Source organism: Symphalangus syndactylus, chromosome 19 (genome assembly GCF_028878055.3).
Source record: "Symphalangus syndactylus isolate Jambi chromosome 19, NHGRI_mSymSyn1-v2.1_pri, whole genome shotgun sequence".
Lineage (NCBI taxonomy): Eukaryota > Metazoa > Chordata > Mammalia > Primates > Hylobatidae > Symphalangus > Symphalangus syndactylus.
The window spans coordinates 82,233,918-82,252,800 of record NC_072434.2 but is presented as its reverse complement, the minus strand read 5'-3'; the positions used below and the strand labels follow the sequence as shown (position 1 = coordinate 82,252,800).

The 18,883-nt window shown below is 40.3% G+C and overlaps 1 protein-coding gene across 1 annotated transcript in view; it reads right to left on the bottom strand.

Annotated features, from left to right (window-relative positions):
- The window catches only part of RYR2 (ryanodine receptor 2), a 784,036-nt gene that overhangs the window by 8,082 nt on the left and 757,071 nt on the right, over positions 1–18,883 (bottom strand). The window contains exons 100-101 of the mRNA XM_055233438.2: positions 16,827–16,961; positions 6,721–6,877 (exon numbers count right to left, since the gene is read on the bottom strand). Coding sequence (XP_055089413.1) covers positions 6,721–6,877; positions 16,827–16,961 — 292 coding nt within the window. The remainder of the gene's footprint in view (positions 1–6,720; positions 6,878–16,826; positions 16,962–18,883) is intronic.

Sequence of the window (18,883 nt, the reverse complement as noted above, 5' to 3'; positions counted from 1 at the left end):
TCATATGTTTGTTGGCTGCATAAATGTCATCTTTTGAGAAGTGTCTGTTCATATCCTTCACCCACTTTTTGATGGGGTTGTTTGTTTTATTCTTGTGAAGTTGTTTAAGTTCTTTGTAGATTCTGGATATTAGCCGTATATCAGGTGGATAGACAGCAAAAAATTTTCTCCCATTCTGTAGGTTGCCTGTTCACTCTGATGATAGTTTCTTTTGCTGTGCAGAAGCTCTTTAGTTTAATTAGATCCCATTTGTCAATTTTGGCTTTTGTTGCCATTGCTTTTGGTGTTTTAGTCATGAAGTCTTTGCCCATGCCTATGTCCTGAATGGTATTGCCTAGGTTTTTTCTAGGGTTTTTATGGTTTTAGGTCTTATGTTTAAGTCTTTAATCCACCTTGAGTTAATTTTTGTATAAGGTGTAATGAAGGGATCCAGTTTCAGCTTTCTGCATGTGGCTAGCCAGTTTTCCCAACACAATTTATTAAATAGGGAATCTTTTCCCCAGTGCTTCTTTTTGTCAGGTTTGTCAAAGATCAGATAGTTGTAGATGTGTGGTGTTATTTCTGAGGCCTCTGTTTTGTTCCATTGGTCTATATATCTGTTTTCATACCAGTACCATACTCTTTTTGTTACTGTAGCCTTGTAGTATAGTTTGAAGTCAGGTAGTGTGATGCCTCCAGCTTTGTTCTTTCTGCTTAGGATTGTCTTGGCTATGCAGGCTCTTTTTTTGGTTCCACATGAAATTTAAAGTAGTTTTTTCCAGTTCTGTGAAGAAAGTCAATGGTAGCTTGATGGGGATAGCATTGAATCTATAAATTACTTTGGGCAGTATGGCCATTTTCATGATATTGATTCTTCCTATCCATGAGCATGGAATGTTTTTCCATTTGTTTGTGTCCTCTCTTATTTCCTCGAGTGGTAGTTTGTAGTTCTCCTTGAAGAGGTCCTTCACATCCCTTGAAAGTTGTATTCCTAGGTATTCTCTTTGTAGCAATTGTGAATGGGCGTTCACTCACAATTTGGCTGTTTGTGTATTATTGGTATATAGGAATGCTTGTGATTTTTGCACATTGATTTTGTATCCTGAGACTTTGCTGAAGCTGCTTATCAGTATAAGAAGATTTGGGGCTGAGATGATGGGGTTTTCTAAATATACAATCATGTCATCTGCAAACAGACAATTTGACTTCCTCTCTTCCTAATTGAATACACTTTATTTCTTTGTTTTGCCTGATTGCCCTGGCCAGAACTTCCAACACTATGTTGAATAGGAGTGGTGAGAGAGGGCATTCTTGTCTTGTGCCAGTTTTCAAAGGGAATGCTTCCAGCTTTTGGCCATTCAGTATGATATTGGCTGCGGGTTTGTCATAGATAGCTCTTATTATTTTCAGATACCTTCCATCATTATCTAGTTTATTGAGAGTTTTTAGCATGAAGGGTTGTTGAATTTTGTCAAAGGCCTTTTCTGCATGTATTGAGATAATCATGTGGTTTTTGTCATTGGTTCTGTTTATGTGATGGATTACCTTTATTGATTTGTGTATGTTCAACCAGCCTTGCATCCCAGGGATGAAGCCTACTTGATCATGATGGATAAGCTTTTTGATGTGCTGCAGGATTTGGTTTGCCAGTAATTTATTGAGGATTTTCACATCGATGTTCATCAGGGATATTGGCCTGAAATTTTCTTTTTTTTGTTGTGTCTCTGCCAGGCTTTGGTATCAGGATGATGCTGGCCTCATAAAATGAGTTAGGGAGAATTCCCTCTTTTTCTATTGTTGGGAATAGTTTCAGAAGGAATGGTACCAGCTCCTCTTTGTACCTCTGGTAGAATTCAGCTGTGAATCTGTCTGGTCCTGGACTTTTTTGGTTGGTAGACTATTAATTACTGCCTCAATTTCAGAACTTGTTATTGATCTATTCAAGGATTCAACTTCTTCCTGGTTTAGTCTTGGGAGGGTGTATGTGTCCAGGAGTTTATCCATTTCTTCTAGATTTTCTAGTTTATTTGCGTACAGGTGTCTATAGTATTCTCTGATGGCAGTTTGTGTATCTGTGGGATCGGTGGTGATATCCCCTTTATAATTTTTTATTGCATCTACTTGATTCTTCTCTATTTTCTTATTAGTCTGGCTAGCAGTCTATCTATTTTGTTGATCTTTTCAAAAAACCAGGTCCTGGATTCACTGATTTTTTTGAAGGGTTTTTTGTTTCTTTATCTCATTCAGTTCTGCACTGATCTTAGTTATTTCTTGTCTTCTGCTAGCTTTTGAATTTGTTTGCTCTGGCTTCTTTAGTTTTTTTAATTGTGATGTTAGGGTGTCAATTTTAAATCTTTCCTGCTTTCTCTTGTGGGCATTTAGTGCTATAAGTTTCCCTCTACACACTACTTTAAATGTGTCCCAGAGATTCTGGTACGTTGTGTCTTTGTTCTCATCGGTTTCAAAGAACATCTTTATTTCTGCCTTAATTTTGTTACTTACCCAGTAGTCATTCAGGAGCAGGTTGTTCAGTTTCCACGTAGTTGTGCAGTTTTAAGTGAGTTTCTTAATTCTGAGTTCTAGTTTGATTGCACTGTGATCTGAGAGACTCTTTGTTATGATTTCCATTCTTTTGCATTTGCTGAGGAGCATTTTACTTCCAATTATGTGGTCAATTTTAGAATAAGTGTGAATTGGTGCTGAGAAGAATGTATATTCTATTGATTTGGGGTGGAGACTTTTGTAGATGTCTGTTAGGTCTGCTTGGTCCAGAGCTCAGTTCAAGTCCTGGATATCCTTGTCTATTTTCTCTCATTGATCTGTCTAATATTGACAGTGGGGTGTTAAAGTCTCCCACTATTATTGTGGGGAGTCTAAGTCTCTTTGTAGGTCTCTAAGAACTTGCTTTATGAATCTGGGTGCTCCTGTATTGGATGCATATATTTAGGATAGTTAGCTCTTCTTGTTGCATTGATCACTTTACCATTATGTAATGCCCTTGTCTCTTTTGATCTTTGTTTGTTTAAAGTCTGTCTTATCAGAGACTAGAATTGCAATCCCTGTTTTTTGTTTTTTGTTTTTTTTTTTTTGCTTTCCGTTTGCTTGGTAAATATTCCTCCATCTCTTTATTTTAAGCCCATGTGTGTCTTTGCACATGAGATGAGTCTCCTGAATACAGCACATTAATGGGTCTTGACTCTTTATCCAATTTGCCAGTCTGTGTCTTTTAATTTGGGCATTTAGCCCTTTTACATTTAAGGTTAATATTGTTATGTGTGAATTTGATCCTGTCATTATGATGCCAGCTGGTTATTTTGCCCATTAGTTGATGCAGTTTCTTCATAGTGTTGATGGTCTTTACCATCTGGTATGTTTTTGCAGTGGCTGGTACCGGTTGTTCCTTTCCATGTTTAGTGCTTCCTTCAGGAGCTCTTGTAAGGCAGGCCTGGCGGTGACAAAATCTCTCAGCATTTGCTTGTCTGTAAAGGATTTTATTACTCTTTCGCTTATGAAGCTTAGTTTGGCTGGATGTGAAATTCTGAGTTGAATATTCTTTCCTTTAAGAATGTTGAATATTTGCCCCCACTCTCTTCTGGCTTGTAGGGTTTCTACAGCGAGATCTGCTGTTAGTCTGATGGGCTTCCCTTTGTGAGTAACCCACCCTTTCTCTCTGGCTGCCCTTAATTAGCATTTTTTCCTTGATTTCAACGTTGGTGAATCTGACAATTGTGTGTCTTGGGGTTGCTCTTCTCGAGGAGTATCTTTGTGGTGTTCTCTGGATTCCCTGAATTTGAATGTTGGTCTGCCTTGCTAGATTGGGGAAGTTCTCCTGGATGATATCCTGAAGAGTGTTGTCCAACTTGGTTCCATTCTCCCGTCACTTTCAGGTACACCAATCAAACGTATATTTGGTCTTTTCACATAGTCCCATATTTCCTGGATGCTTTGTTCATTTCTTTTCACTCTTTTTTCTCTAATCTTGTCTTCTCACCTTATTTCATTGAGGTCACCTTCAATCTCTGATATCCTTTCTTCTGCTTGATTGATTCGGCTATTGGTACTTGTATATGCTTCACGAAGTTCTTGTGCTGTGTCTTTCAGCTCCATCAGGTCATTTATGTTCTCCTCTAAACTGGTTATTCTAGTTAGCAATTCATCTAACCTTTTTTCAAAGTTCTTAGCTTCCTTGCATTGAGTTAGAACATGCTCCTTTAGCTTGGAGGAGTTTGTTATTACCCACCTTCTGAAGCTTACTTCTGTCAATTTGTCAAACTCATTCTCCGTCCAGTTTTGTTCCCTTGCTGGCGAGGAGTTGTGATACCTTGGAGGAGAGGAGGTGTTCCAGTTTTTGGAATTTTTAGTCTTTCTGCACTGTTTTCTCCCCATCTTCATGGATTTATCTACCTTTAGTCTTTGATATTGGTGACGTTCGGATGGAGTCTCTGAGTGGACGTCCTTTTTGTTGACGTTGATACTATTCCTTTCTGTTTGTTAGTTTTCCTTCTAATAGACCCCTCTGCTGCAGGTCTGCTGGAGTTCCACTCCAGACCCTGTTTGCCTGGGTATCACCAGTGGAGGCTGCAGAACAGCAAAGATTGCTGCCTGCTCCTTCCCCTGGAAGCTTCCTTCCAGAGGGGCACCCACCAAATATCAGCCAGAGCTCTCCTGTATGAGGTGTCTGTCGGCCCCTACTGGGAGGTATCTCCCAGTCAGGATACATGGGGGTCAGAGACCCACTTCAGGGGGCAGTCTTTCCCTTATTAGAGCTCGAACACTGTGCTGGGAGATCTGCTGCTCTCCCCACAGCTGTCAGGCAGGGATGTTTAAGTCTACTGAAGCTGCACCCACAGCCACTCCTTTCCCCAGGTGCTCTGTCCCAAGGAGATGAGGGTTTTATCTATAAGTAACTGACTGGGGTTGCTGCCTTTTTTTTTTTTTTAAGAGATGTCCTGCCCAGAGAGGAGGAATCTAGAGAGGTAGTTTGGCTGCAGCGGCCTTGCTGAGCTGCAGTGGGCTCCACCCAGTTCGAACTTCCCAGTGGCTTTGTTTACATTGTGAGGGTAAAACTGCCTACTCATGCCTCAGCAATGGCAGATGCCCCTCCCCCCACCAAGCTGGAGCATCCCAGGTCAACCTCAGACCGCTGTGCTGGCAGCGAGAATTTCAAGCCAGTGGATCTTCGCTTGCTGGGCTCCGTGGGGGTGGGACCTGCCAAGCCAGACCACTTGGCTCCCTGGCTTCAGCCCCTTTTCCAGGCGAGTGAATGGTTCTGTCTCGCTGGCATCCCAGGTGCCACTGGTATATGAAAAAACTTCTGCAGCTAGCTTGGTGCCTGCCCAAACAGCTACCCAGTTTTGTGCTTGAAACCCAGAGCCCTGGTGGCATAGGCAGTGGAGGGAATGTCCTGGTCTGCTGGTTGCAAAGACCATGGGAAAAGCATGGTATCTGGGCTGGAGTGCACCATTCCCCCTGGTACAGTCTCTCACAGTTTCCCTTGGCTAGGGGAGGGAAATCCCCCAACCCCTTGTGCTTCCCAGGTGAGATGATGCCCCACCCTGCTTCTGCTCACCCTCTGTGGGCTGCACTCACTGTCCAACCATTCCCAGTGAGATGAACTGGGTACCTCAGTTGGAAATGCAGAAATCACCCGCCTTCTGCGTCAATCTCACTGGGAGCTGCAGACTGGAGCTGTTCCTAGTTGGCCATCTTGCCAGCTACCCTCCCTCCCCCACCTTTTTTTTTTTTTTTGAGATGGAGTTTTGCTCTTGTCACCCAGGCTGGAGTGCAATGGTGAGATCTCTGCTCACTGCAACCTCCTCCTCCTGGGTTCAAGTGATTCTTCTGCCTCAGCCTCCCAAGTAGCTGGGATTATAGGTTCACACCACCACACCAGGCTAATTTTTGTATTTTTAGTAGAGACAAGGTTTCACCACATTGGCCAGGCTGGTCTTGAACTCCAGACTGTAAGTGATCCACCCGCCTCAGTCTCTCAAAGTGGTGGGATTACAGGCGTGAGCCCCTGTGCCTGGCCTATATGTCATTTTTAAAAATCTTAACAACCGTTGGGCTTAGAAGTGTTTGTTGTTGTTGCTGCTGGGTTTGAGGGTATATTTTGAAATGGAGATTCGCTCTTGTTGCCCAGGCTGGAGTGCAATGATGTGATCTTGGTTCACTGCAACCTCCACCTCCCGGGTTCAAGCAATTCTCCTGCCTCAGCCTCCCAGGTGGCTGGGATTACAGGTGTGTGCCACCACACCTGGCTAGTTTTGTATTTTTAGTAGAGATGGGGTTTTACCATGTTGGTCAGGCTGGTCTCGAGCTCCTGACCTCGAGTGATCCATACCCCTTCAGCCTCCCAAAGTGCTTGGATTACAGGCATAAGCCACCGCACCCAGCTAGCTTAGAAGTTTAAAGGGTTAAATGGCTCACCCACCCAAGATTGTAAAGCTGGGGTTCATGAGTCTGAAACCCAGAGGTGAGAATCAAACCAAGGAAAGTGCCATTTCTATTATGTTATTTGAAAGAAGACAAAATAACACTGTATCTTCCCTTCATACCAGGGTTCCATACTGCTTTACATTTCCCCCTGTAGATTGCATGATGAAGAAATACTGGAAGGAAAAGTTTGATTTGGCTTTGCCAGGAAACACTTGATGTTATTACCCTACCTTGAATATTAACTTCAGCAATATGTGGCTCAAATTCTAGATGTTCATCAGCTTCAGTGAGGATGACACTTACCTTGTATTATGGCCAAGAGAATGACAATAACAAAGAAGAAGAAAGTGATGTCAAAGATGATTCGATAGATCTCATATTCATCTCCTGCTGGGTCTTCGATTTCATCCCCGATCCCTCCTCCAGCACGAACTCCAACATACATGTGGAACATATAGCACTGGAAAAAAGACACGGTATCACTTCTTGGAGGGACATTACCCATTTTGTTTCTCGACAAACCCGAGTTCTCTCTGTAGTTCCTAATCCTCACTCTGGAAATGAGAATTTTTGCATTCTATATTGCCTCTTTTGTTTCAGTATTTCTAGTTGTGAAGCAAACAGTTGGCTTTTGCATGTTGCTGTCTTTTAAACAAAAGTGTATACTGTATACTCTGCCTAGCACTTTCTCTCTCACTTTGGAGAAAATGGAAAATTTTCTAGCCTCTTGTATCTAGTATCTCAGCTCTGAACCATCTGTGCTAATGAGGTAATCATATTATGAACACATTAAGAGACATACAACTATATTGTATTGTTTGGTTATTTTGGACATAACAGACATTGGAAAGGTGAGGTAATAAGATGGAATCTTAGAAATTAAGCTGGAAGAAAACATACTAACACCCTTCCCTCACCTAGTATATATGAAATATGATGCTGAAATTCTTTTCTACTTTAATATCTAGAATACAAAAGAGAGGAGACCCAAGGAGGAAATAGCATCTTATTGTTTAAACCCTAAAACATCAAAGCCACCAACAAGTACAGCTGCCTGTGCCTACTGCTAAAAAATGAGGGGTTCACTAAAGTGCATTTTAGGGCAGTGTTCTTGGCCTCAGCACCAGTGATGTTTTTGGCTGAATAATTCTTTGGGCAGGGGCTATCCTGTGCACTGTACACTATTTTAAAAAGATCCCTTGATCTCTACCCCTTAGATACCAATAGCACCCTACCTCATAGTGAGAATAACAGATATCTCCAGATACCAAATGTCCTGGGGCAGGGGGTGAGGAATGAAGTCATGCTCAATTGAGAGTAACTGGCTTGGAGCATCCAATATTTTATCCTCATTTAAGCTAAGTCCAAACTCCCTTTTCAGGGCCTTGAATTTAGCCACACTCACCTTTCCCAAAAACTTCCCTCTCTGCTCTCTCAGCTCTCCCCATCCCTCCTCCAAGTGAACTATTCCTGATTCCAGATCTTTGCTCGTACATTCTCCTTCTCTTGAAATAGACTTTTCCATTCTTACTCCATTTCTACTCATCCTGTAGGGCCTCAATTAATAATCCTTCCTCTGAGATTTTCTTAGACTGTTCCAGATACCCTGACTTAATGGATGTGTCACCATCAATTCAAAACCTAGTTAGTTGCTGCTGACCAGAATGAAGGGGACAAAAGCCTTAACACAGAAACACCACACTCCTCTGCTTCTCTTCATTTCTGGCCATTGCTTCCCAGTCTCCTTTGCCAAATCTTCCTCATCTCCCTGTAGCTTCATGAAAAAATGCCCCAGGACTGGGTTCTTTGAGCTTTTTACTTCTAGGACACTCCCTTGGGGGAACTTTCCCAGTTTGATGGCTTTAAGTATCATCTCTGTGCCAATTATACTCATTCCAGCCTGGATCTTTTTCTTGAATTCCACACTTGGGTATCCGGCTTGCTTATTTTTTGGTGTCTATCTCATTCCACTAGGACTGACTGCATTCCAACAAGAAATGCTTTGGTTATTACTCTGTTGCCAGTGCCTAAAATAATGTCCAGCACATGGTAAGTCCTCAAATCATTTGTGGGATGAATGAGGAGCCTTCACTGCCTCAACCCACAGATCTCACATTCTCAGGACACTTTAAAAAGCACAATGTGTAGGCAAAGAGGAGTCAACAAGGTGATACCAAAATGCTCATAGTTCAACTATGAGTTCAACAGCTGATGGATCTGTTAGATGCAGAGGAGAAAAAGTCTCCTGGGTTAGATGGCTGGAATTTAGGGAACAGAATTAAATGTGTCATTTGGAAACGTTTTATCAGCCTGGCATACAAGGATGAGATTGGGCACGTTCAGGGTGGTATGGTCGTAGACTCAGCCTGGCATATAATAAAGAGCATTGTAAGGCCAGCTCAGCCAGTGCCCACCCAAGATCTGGTCCAGAACCCAGGTTAAGGGTTTCTTTTGCAGAAAGGTCAGGAGATCCTTAGAGCCAGATTAGGCTGATGGGGTCTAGGACTAACCTCATATCAGAGTCTCCTGGACGTGGCAACATTCGGGTTCCTGGTACAACCTACTGAATCAATCTCTGGAAGTAAAATCTTACAGACCATCCATCACTTAAAAAAAAGGCCTGAAGCTACTGCTGTAGTTTTTCAAAACTTGGTGCTTGAAACTGCTAACGGTGAATCTGTGAGAAGGGGAAACTATTTTCACCATATACTCAGGCATACTGTTTGAATTTGTTTTACCACACATTTCTTATTTTTATTAAGAACTGGATTGCTTTTTTCTTTTTTTTTTTTTTTTAAGATAGAGTCTCACTCTGTCTCCCAGGCTAGAGTACAATGGTGCATTCTCTACTCACTGCAACCTCCGCCTCCCGGGTTCAAGCGATTCTCCTGCCTCAGCCTCCCGAGTAGCTGAGATTACAGGTGCCCGCCACCATGCCCAGCTAATTTTTGTATTTTTAGTAGAGATGGGGTTTCACCATGTTGGCCAGACTGGTCTCGAACTCCTGACCTCAGGTGATCCGCCTGCCTCGGCCTCCCAAAGTACTGGGATTACAGGCGTGAGTCACCGTGCCTAGCCTGGATTGCTTTTCTCCAAATCTGTGTCTTCATACGTATTTAATTGTGACTACAGGAAATCAATAAAGAGTAGTTAACACAGCTTCTTTCCCCTTTAGTTAGACCATCTTTCCCATTGCCCATGTTTCTCTGACTTCACAAGTAGCTTTGTGTTTGCAACTCTCCTCCGGGGATTTCTCTGGGGACTCGGTTTGGATAGTATACCTGGTTCCGGACTGGTACTCCTCCATGTCAAATTCTGGTCCCTTGGGTCCCCATTCCAATCCCCACAGTGAGCCAACAGTGGATTGTGCAGTTCCCAGTCCAGGTCTAGGAATGTCCTAACTCTCCATCCCTGCTTCTTTGAGGAACTGCGTGTGACAGCACTAGTGGCTAAGATCACCCAGCAACTGATAGATGAACTGATCATCCATTAGTTCCTCTTGGTGATTCCTGCTGACCAAGACTCTTGGTCTTGCACTTGGGAGTCTTTGGGTCTTGGGTTCAAATCTGGCTTCCCATAGAGGTGTTTGTCTAGGGAAGAGAATGTGCCAACTTGTTGCATTAACTTTTAATGAGTATCATGTTGGTATTCTGACTCATACATCAGACTTATGTAATACTGGTTAATGTGAGTCTGTCCCCAAAAGAATGATTCACTTATAGTTTCTAGACATGTAATGTTGAAGACAGGACTACGGAATGAGGCTAAATTACCAAAGAAAATGTCTCCTCCTTTGCAGATCTCTTGTCGGCCATCTAACAACCTTTCCCGGAAATACCCTTCCTCACTGCTCTCCTTCATTTTACATCAGCTTTATGCATTGTGATGAAGGGATTCCAGCAGAGATCAGTAGCGGACTTAACAGTCATGCCGAAAAGAGAGTCTTGTGCATTTGATTATTTAGGCTTAATAAATTACCAAATTTAAAAAGAATAAAATGTACGGTTCACCTGTGGGATGTTGATACTGGTTTTCCCAGCCTCATCCTTTACTATCTGGTCAGCCTTGTATGTATGTTGGCTGTGGTGCTGGAATAGGAGGTATGTGGTGAATAACTTCCAATACATGGCTGTCAGGCTTTCAGCTACCAAATTATCCTGCTGCAACTGAAAATCCTTTTATCCACCTTTCTTTTCATAGAATCAGCCTAAACCTGATAATGAGAGCTGGAGGTGGAAAGAAGTAATTCTGTGAGACAAAAAGATGTGCTTCTTTCAGACAGTCTGAGTAATGAGGAAGGAAGGTGCCTGGTCCTACAAAAATCGAGAAGAGGAAGTTGTTGATTTCCAAGATGTTGTAGTCTGTGGTTTCCCTCCCTCATCCATCTCCTAAACAGATTCATTTTGGGGTTGATCACAGTTTCTATTGGCTTTAGGGAACACTGAGGGTCAGCTGCTGGTGAAGATCATTATGAGACCTTCATCTTGGCAAAAAAAAGAAAAAAGGAGCAGATTATTTGTTGGGAAGGTAGGGTAAAGTACGTGACAACAATTAAGTGAGGTAATTGAGAACAATTACCTGAGCAAGTTTATTTCCCTAGGAGTGTACTTTTCATCTTAATCACCTGGAAAGCTATTTTCCCCAAAGTGCATAGGTCTTGACACCTTCCCCTGCAGCCTCTGGTTCAGGGGTTCCCTCTCCGTCTGAGATGAACATCCTCCTATATGTCAAGTCAGTCTCCCTTGCTATCTAGCGACAGTTATCCTTTTACCTTGGACTTTACATCATTTTTCACTTTCCCCTGCTACATTCTTCTAGGGGAGGTTCAAATTCTATCAGGATACTGCTGGTTTAATTAGATTCTCAGGCTCAAAACATCCTAATCTGAAAAAAAAAAAAAAAAAAAAATCCCCGTGACTTGTCTATAACACTGCAGCTATGGCGCCACCTACTGTAAATTATGAAGAACAACAGGAGGGCGAGTTGCCTATTTGCAAAACCTCAGATGTTCTCTCAGATCCACAGAAACAACCAGAAATAACAAGGAAACTCAGGATGAAGTGAATAAAATGTGACATGAGTGAGGAAAATTTATCTCAAGAGAGAATACAGACATCGCCCTGTGAAAGGAAATGTTCAAGAGACTGTCATAAAGAAAGGATCATCTTTCGAGAACTAAATTAAAGAAATTAAATCTTTGTTTCCTATTCTGTGCTGCTTTCTTGCTGGCAGGCTGGTTTTAATAAGCCTCTACTTTGAAAGCGCACTACTGTAAGTGATCAGTTATATTTTAAATTTTGTTGGCTTTTTAAAGAAGCCCCTGCACAAGTACTAGTAAGAAGCAAATTAAAAGCGAGTGTTTGGACACTACAATTGGAACGTCAGTCTAGGTAATGTGGCCTCCGTTCCCAGGTGGGAGTTTTTAGGGACAATCACTGGGATATGAGCTTGTGTAATGCTACACAGACTCCTGTCTGGTTTGACTGATTGGCAGCAGCACGTCATTGTGAATGAGCTAGGGATGAAAAAGTGGCTTGTGTCTTGGAATTGGGTTTTCTCTTGCAGGGAAGAAACATCTAAGACATATACTCACCCCAGTCAAACACAAGACAGTAAGTTTATTGTTATGTGTAGAGATATAAAAACCTACAACAGAGCTGGTCATAAATAGTCTTACTCATGGGGACAGAAATCCCTCAAACTGAAGAAAATCTAGGCTCTAGTTAAGTCCATAGTTCAGAACATCAACAGGCTGTATTTCCTCACTGGAACCAAGTTTCTCTGTCTTCTGTATTCATGCCCCCATGAAATTGGGCAAAAGCAACCAGGTGAAGGCAGTTGTCTTCCTAAGCAAAATTAACCAAAGTAATGGAAATGCATACTGAGAGTGAGGTTCAAAATGTAGTCGTTTAAGGATCCGATGATTACACCTTGAATGGGGTCAACTATGATGACTGCATAATAAAAGGAGAGACCAGGATGTTGCTGGGGTCTCCCTGTGGTACAAAAGGAAGATCTAAAGTCACATATCCTGACACAGGTCACTGAATGTCATTATCTGAAGTCATTCCTATTTTTCTATTAATTTTTAGCAATTCTCTGAGCATCATACCCTTTAGGAATACATAACCTAAGTAAACTTTCTGCCCTGAGGCTGGTAGATATTGAGATTTATAAATTTTGTCGGGCGTTTGTCCTAGAATAGAACTGAATTTCCTGGAAGTCACTGCAGGCAATGTACCTGCTACTGCTACCTTCTGCACCTCCCTTGTGCCTTGTAGCCTTTCCTGGCCTCCCACTCGCCTCCTGCCTTTAGGGTCACAGGGTAGAGAGGCTCTGAGCACGGCTGATATTAAAGGCAGCGCATGGAAGAGGAGATGATGAAGGATCCTTGACACATCTTCAGCCCTAGGCCTGGAATGAATGAATAGGTGTGGGAGGAGGAGGTAAAGTGTTGCATGTTAGTGACACTGATGGAGAGTTGTCACTAGTAACGGGTCAGTCTTATTGCATTGAATCCAGTTTTCTTACAGTTGCTGTAAGTTAAAAAAAAAAAAAAAAACATAAATTTTTCTCTGCTTTGTGGTGTGAGAAAAGCTGCAAAAGGAAGGACAGGAGATGGTTTTAAGAAGTGGGCAGGTGGGCCAAATCAGGGAGTGATAGAAACGCAGTCAGGGAGGAGGCTCCAGGCAAGGTGCATGAATTATTTGTCCAGCAATTAGAGAAGAAGACCAGCAAAGGTAAAAGTAAGTATTGTATCTCAGTCATGACAACTTATGATGACTAAAATGGATCTCGAGTATTAAGGCACTTGATCTATGTCCGTATCAATATCTTCCACTCTGTGGTACGATGCGACATTAAAAAGTTATTTTTATTTCCCTGTCTAGTAGCCACCTAAAGCAACTTCTCAATTGCAATATTTGAGCAGTGATGTTGAATCCACTATTTTTGTATAGTATATTAAATGTTCTGTATGCAATAGGAATACTGATCCACAAGGTTTCCCAAAACTTCTGGAATTTCTGGGGCATTCTTTTCTTGGAAGACCGTAGAAAAATGAATGAACTTAGCAGAATTTCTGGAAAGGTGCTTACCGTGCAAATTCCATGAGGGCAGGGACTGTACTTACTCAAGCCTTATCCTTAACAAGTGCCTGGTATAAAAATATCACTAAAATTAATAACAGAAGCATTAATGAAGTTACTATCTGTGAGGTAGTGTAACTTAAGAGTACTGGTTGAAGAGTGTCACCTCTTCCTAACTGTGTGACTTATGACAAGTTACTCAAACTCTTGGTAGCTCAGTTTCCTCATCTGTAAAATGGGAATGACAGCAGTGCCAACCTACAGCAGAAAGTTATTAGGAGACTGCTGAGTTAATATTTGTAAAGCTCTTGAGACAATGCGTGGCACAATATCATTTATAGCCAAGTGCTATACAAGCACCTGACAAATAAAAAAATCTACATTACAAGACTGTGGATTTGTAACTGGGATGGCATTTTCTTCCAGTTGAGGAATTAAGTTTATGGATGAACAACCATGAACATCAGAGTCCTTTAAGCTCTGACACTCCATGTCCTCCAAGTAGGTCACTAGCATGTGGAAATCACAAAGTCATATGTGAAACACCTCAGAGTGGCAATCATGACAGGAAATATTGAAAATTACAGATGATTTTCACATGAACAATATTATTTGCTCTGCTGTCAACTGTGTATGGACTGATGAGTTGAAAGCTTTTTTCCACCCTGCATTCTCCATCAAAAGCATCCCTTTTTGAAGTTCCAAGCCTTTAAAATTTTAATCTTGACCTAAGAAGAGTATTTTTATGCCAGCAAGCTGTTATGTATCCCCAATTTTTAAATAACCTGCAATTCATTTGAGGGTTATTTATTCTCAAGGTTTTTTTATTAAAAAGAAAGTTGAGAAGAGAACAAAATGCCTAACATTGAAAAGCTAAAGAGTGACAATCTCATCTGAAGATCTCTAAATTAGTAAATAAAGAATATTTGTTTAAAGGGGAGGAAGGATGGGCAATTCTATATTAATGATCGTTTATGATAAAATTTAAATACAGAAAAACTTCTTTACACAAATAACAGATTCGGGCTATAAATAAATGGCTCAAGAACAGGCCATGGATCAACATGTAACATCGAGTTTCAGCAGAGCTTCCCTCAACCTCTGTCCTTTAATTCCCTCAGGTCAGCCACCTGCATGTTCTGTTCTCTCCTCCCTGCCAGGAAACAGTCACTGCATGTAGTTATACTAATTTTGGGAAGAACTGAAGGCAGATTATCTTTTATAACATGGTGGGGAAAAAACTGTCTTAGGCTTTTAAAAATAAAAAAATACCTATGGTAAAAAGAAATAGTATCAATAATTCAGACAGGAGTAAAGTCTATAAAATGAAAAGCAAACAAGTTTCTTTCCCCTGTGATCTATGGTCCTATCCCTGTAGGAATCCTTGTTCACAGTGTCCTATGAATAAATCCCTCCAGAAAAATCTTATGCATATTCTAGCATATCAAAAATATGAATTATTGTGCATATATAATTTCACACAATTACGATCTTATCCTACTGATCAAGATCTCGTTTTTTTAAATTAAATGTAATTAAAATGTAATTTGTATATCTCTCCATATCTGTATATATGAATTTCTCTCATTTTCAAACAGATGCATACTTGTTATGGATTTCTCATAACTGACTTAATCAGGACACTACTAATGATCATTTAGATTATTCCTAGCTTGTGAGGGCAGCTCATGTCCTTGAACTTACAGAGGCTTGTTTGTGAGTAAACCTTTAGGTAAATTACTAGCAGTGGAATTAATAGGTCAAAGGATATATATACTTAAAAATTTGATAGGTATCACAAAACTTCTCTAAAATTGTTGTCAATTCAAATTCCCAGCCAGAGTCATGAAAATGCTGATTTTTCCCATCAGTTCACCAACTGTGGGTTTTAACAAACGTGAATACTTTGCAAACCTGATAGGTAAAAAGTGTTTTTTTTCATTGTTTTAATTTGCATTTCTTTCACTTTTACAGAGGCTGAGCATCTTTTCAAATCTGCAAGCCCACTGAATTAATTTTACCGTGAATTGTCTGGTCATGTGACTTACTCATTTTTCTATTGGCTTCTTATTGATGTGATAAGGACTTGGTAGATTAAGGAAAATGGCCTTTTGTTATGGTGTTAAATATATCTTTCCCAGTTTACCATTTGCCTTTATGGTAAACTTTTATTTATAGTTGCTCTTTTTTCAAATAATGTTTATGCTTTCATAGATCCCGAGTTTTACGTCATACTCAGACCCTTCTCCATGTAAAAATGAGTATTACTACTATTTAAGGCATCAAATTCTGTCTTGTGATTATTCCTTCTTATTGCATTAAAATATGCTCAATTCAGAATTTATTTTTATTTAAAAGCAAGGTTGGCATCCATTTTTATCATTTCCCCCCAAACAGCTTGCCCACGGTACTAATGTCATTTATTAAATTATTTTTCATTTCATTACTTCAAAAGATCTTTATCGTCTTTTAATTTCCATGAGTATTTGCATCTGTTTCTGAACTACTCTGTCCCACTGATTTGTCATTCTTTAGTATAAAATTATCTTAGTTGTTATTCTTTGTAATACTGGTCATTCTCATCAATCTTTTGGGCTATTTTTTCTAGAGTAATTTATGTATCATTATATCAGCCTCTTTACCTACATCCCCAACACAAATGATGTAGGTATTTTCGTGAGGGGCTTACTGAAGGATACATCTCTTTCCAGCTAGTGATACATATTTTGTCTCATGTTCTCCTTTCCGATCTAAGATCTCATGTATGATAACTTCTCATTTGCCAATATTAGAGAGACAGGTTGTAGAACAGTGATAGAAAGCAATATGAAAGCTTTAACAGCTGTTGATTTTTGAAAACCAAGACCAAAAAAGACATTTAAGCCAAGATACTCAATATAAAAGCAAAAACCAGTAGTTCTATGAAGAGATATATTTTTGAAATTCAGTAATTTCAGTTAAGGTCATTAAGGTGAGAACAAAAAACTAAGGCTTCCAAATGTTCTCTGGGAAATAATTTTACCTGTTGTCCTGGGATATGTGAACAACAGGCTTAAGCAATGACATTACTCCTTCGAGTTCTAAGTACATTACTCAGCAATTCTAATTATTAGGCTGTGCAGCACATATGGAAAATTGACAGAAATGCTCCTTTATGTTCTGCTAAAATTGAAAACTGCTGACTCTTTAAAGAGCCATGCAACTTTTTATTTGTTTAGACTATTTTCTATTTTGTACTGTTACAGAATAAACACACACTTACTTAGACTGCAGAAGCAGGAGACATTTTTGTTTACATGAGATCAAAGGTTATGCACTTACTGTTAGCATATCATCACATTTCATGTCTGGTGTATCACCATCTTCACTTTTATTGTAGAATTTTCGGAAAAAATTGAATGCCACCACAGTGTACAGGTATACAACGACAGCTAATAAGCCAACGGTTAATACGAGCTGGAAAACAATGTGACAAGGAACAGGTATTAGAAATGCAGGACATACAACTGACACATGTGACATCTACGTGGGTGGGGAGTGCTCCAGTGAGAATACAGCCGTGTTTACTATAAGCTAATGGGATCCATAACTTATTTCTCACCTTTCTTAGCCCACTCATGCAGACATTTATTTTCATATTCTCTTTATCAAGTTGTCAGACTTTATTTTGTTTTATTTTATTATTTTGTTTTTTTTTTTTTTTTTTGAGACAGTCTCTGTCGCCAAGCTGGAGTACAGTGGCACAATCTTGGCTCACTGCAATCTCTGCCTCCCGGGTTCAAGCGATTCTCCTGCCTCAGCCTCTCGAGTAGCGGAGATTACAGGCGTGCACCACCATGCCCAGCTGATTTTGTATTTTTAGTAGAGATGGGGTTTCTCCATGTTCATCAGGCTGGTCTCGAACTCCCAACCTTAGGCTATCTGCCCGCCTCGGACTCTCAAAGTGCTAGGATTAGAGGCAGTGCTAGGATTACAGGCATGAGCCACCATGCCCGGCCCTTTCTTCGTTTTATGAGGGCTATTTTCTATAAATTACATTCCTAATAAAACGCATTTTGTTTTTGTTATGACTGTAAATTATTTTTTAATTTTCAATCATATCCTAAACTAACTAGAAATTTGTATTGCCCCTGAAATCTGGGGACACACAACTAGTAATAATGTATAATATAAATATTTTTTAAAACTGAGAAATCTTGCTTTGTAAACAATGACCAAAGTGAAAAACACCACAGCTAGTGACCAACACTATTTTGAAGGCTATTTTTCTCAATCTATAATTAAATGTCTCCGTTTGAAAGGTCTTTCAGCTCTATGTAATCTGTTTTTAATTCCAAATTATACTTTAATTTTTGGATAGCTATAAGTATATGATAGAATTGTAGAGTATTTTTGATAGAATATGTATATGCTAAAAATGGGGCCTTTCACCAAGTTGGTGAAAATGTATTTCTGGTTTCATCACACACATTCTACCATACTAACATGCTTTATCTTTATGTGTACTTTGTCTGATTACAGCACATCTTTATGGTCTTGACTGCAACTGCTTATGCTGATTAAGTCTTACAAAATCACTTTATAATTATCTGGAGAAAACATCTTATCTTAACAGAGGGTTTCATTCATTTCTATAAATGAAGTACAAGGCTACTGTGAATTTCTGCATGTTTTACCTGTTAGGACTATAAAGCTCTACATATTTCTACAAATGAAAAGTTGAGGCCAGGTGGGGTGGCTCATGCCTGTAATCCCAGCACTTTGGGAGGCCGAGGCAGGCAGATCACCTGAGGTCAGAAGTTCAAGACCAGCCTGGCCAACATGGTGAAACCCCATCTCTACTAAAAATACAAAAATTAGCCGGGCATGGTGGCACGCGCCTATAATTCCAGCTATGCAGGAGGCTGAGGTGGGAGAATCACTTGAACCTAGGAGGCGGAGGTTGCAGTGAGCCGAGATCACGCCACTGTACTCCAGCCTGGGTGACAGAGCAAGACTCTGTCTTAAAAACAAACAAACAAAGAAAATTTGATACCTCAAAAAGAAATAAACGCCACAAAGCTCAGAAACTGAAAGTAGCGCCAGACCTTTTATGTAGAAACACACATACATTTGGCATCTCCAGTTCTTTACTACATATACTGGGAGCTCAAACACATCTTATTAACTGACTGACAGATAAACAGACTTTTTGTCACCAGACCCATGACTTGCCATGCACATCATAGTCATACTCAGAACCTAAAGTGACATATGTAAGAATCATGTGCTGAAATTTAGAAAACTAATGATAATGTGGACTTAACTGTGGACCCAGTTCAAAGCTTTTAGAGAGGCAATTATTTTAAAATGTGCTGGGCTACAAGACTCTGGAAATG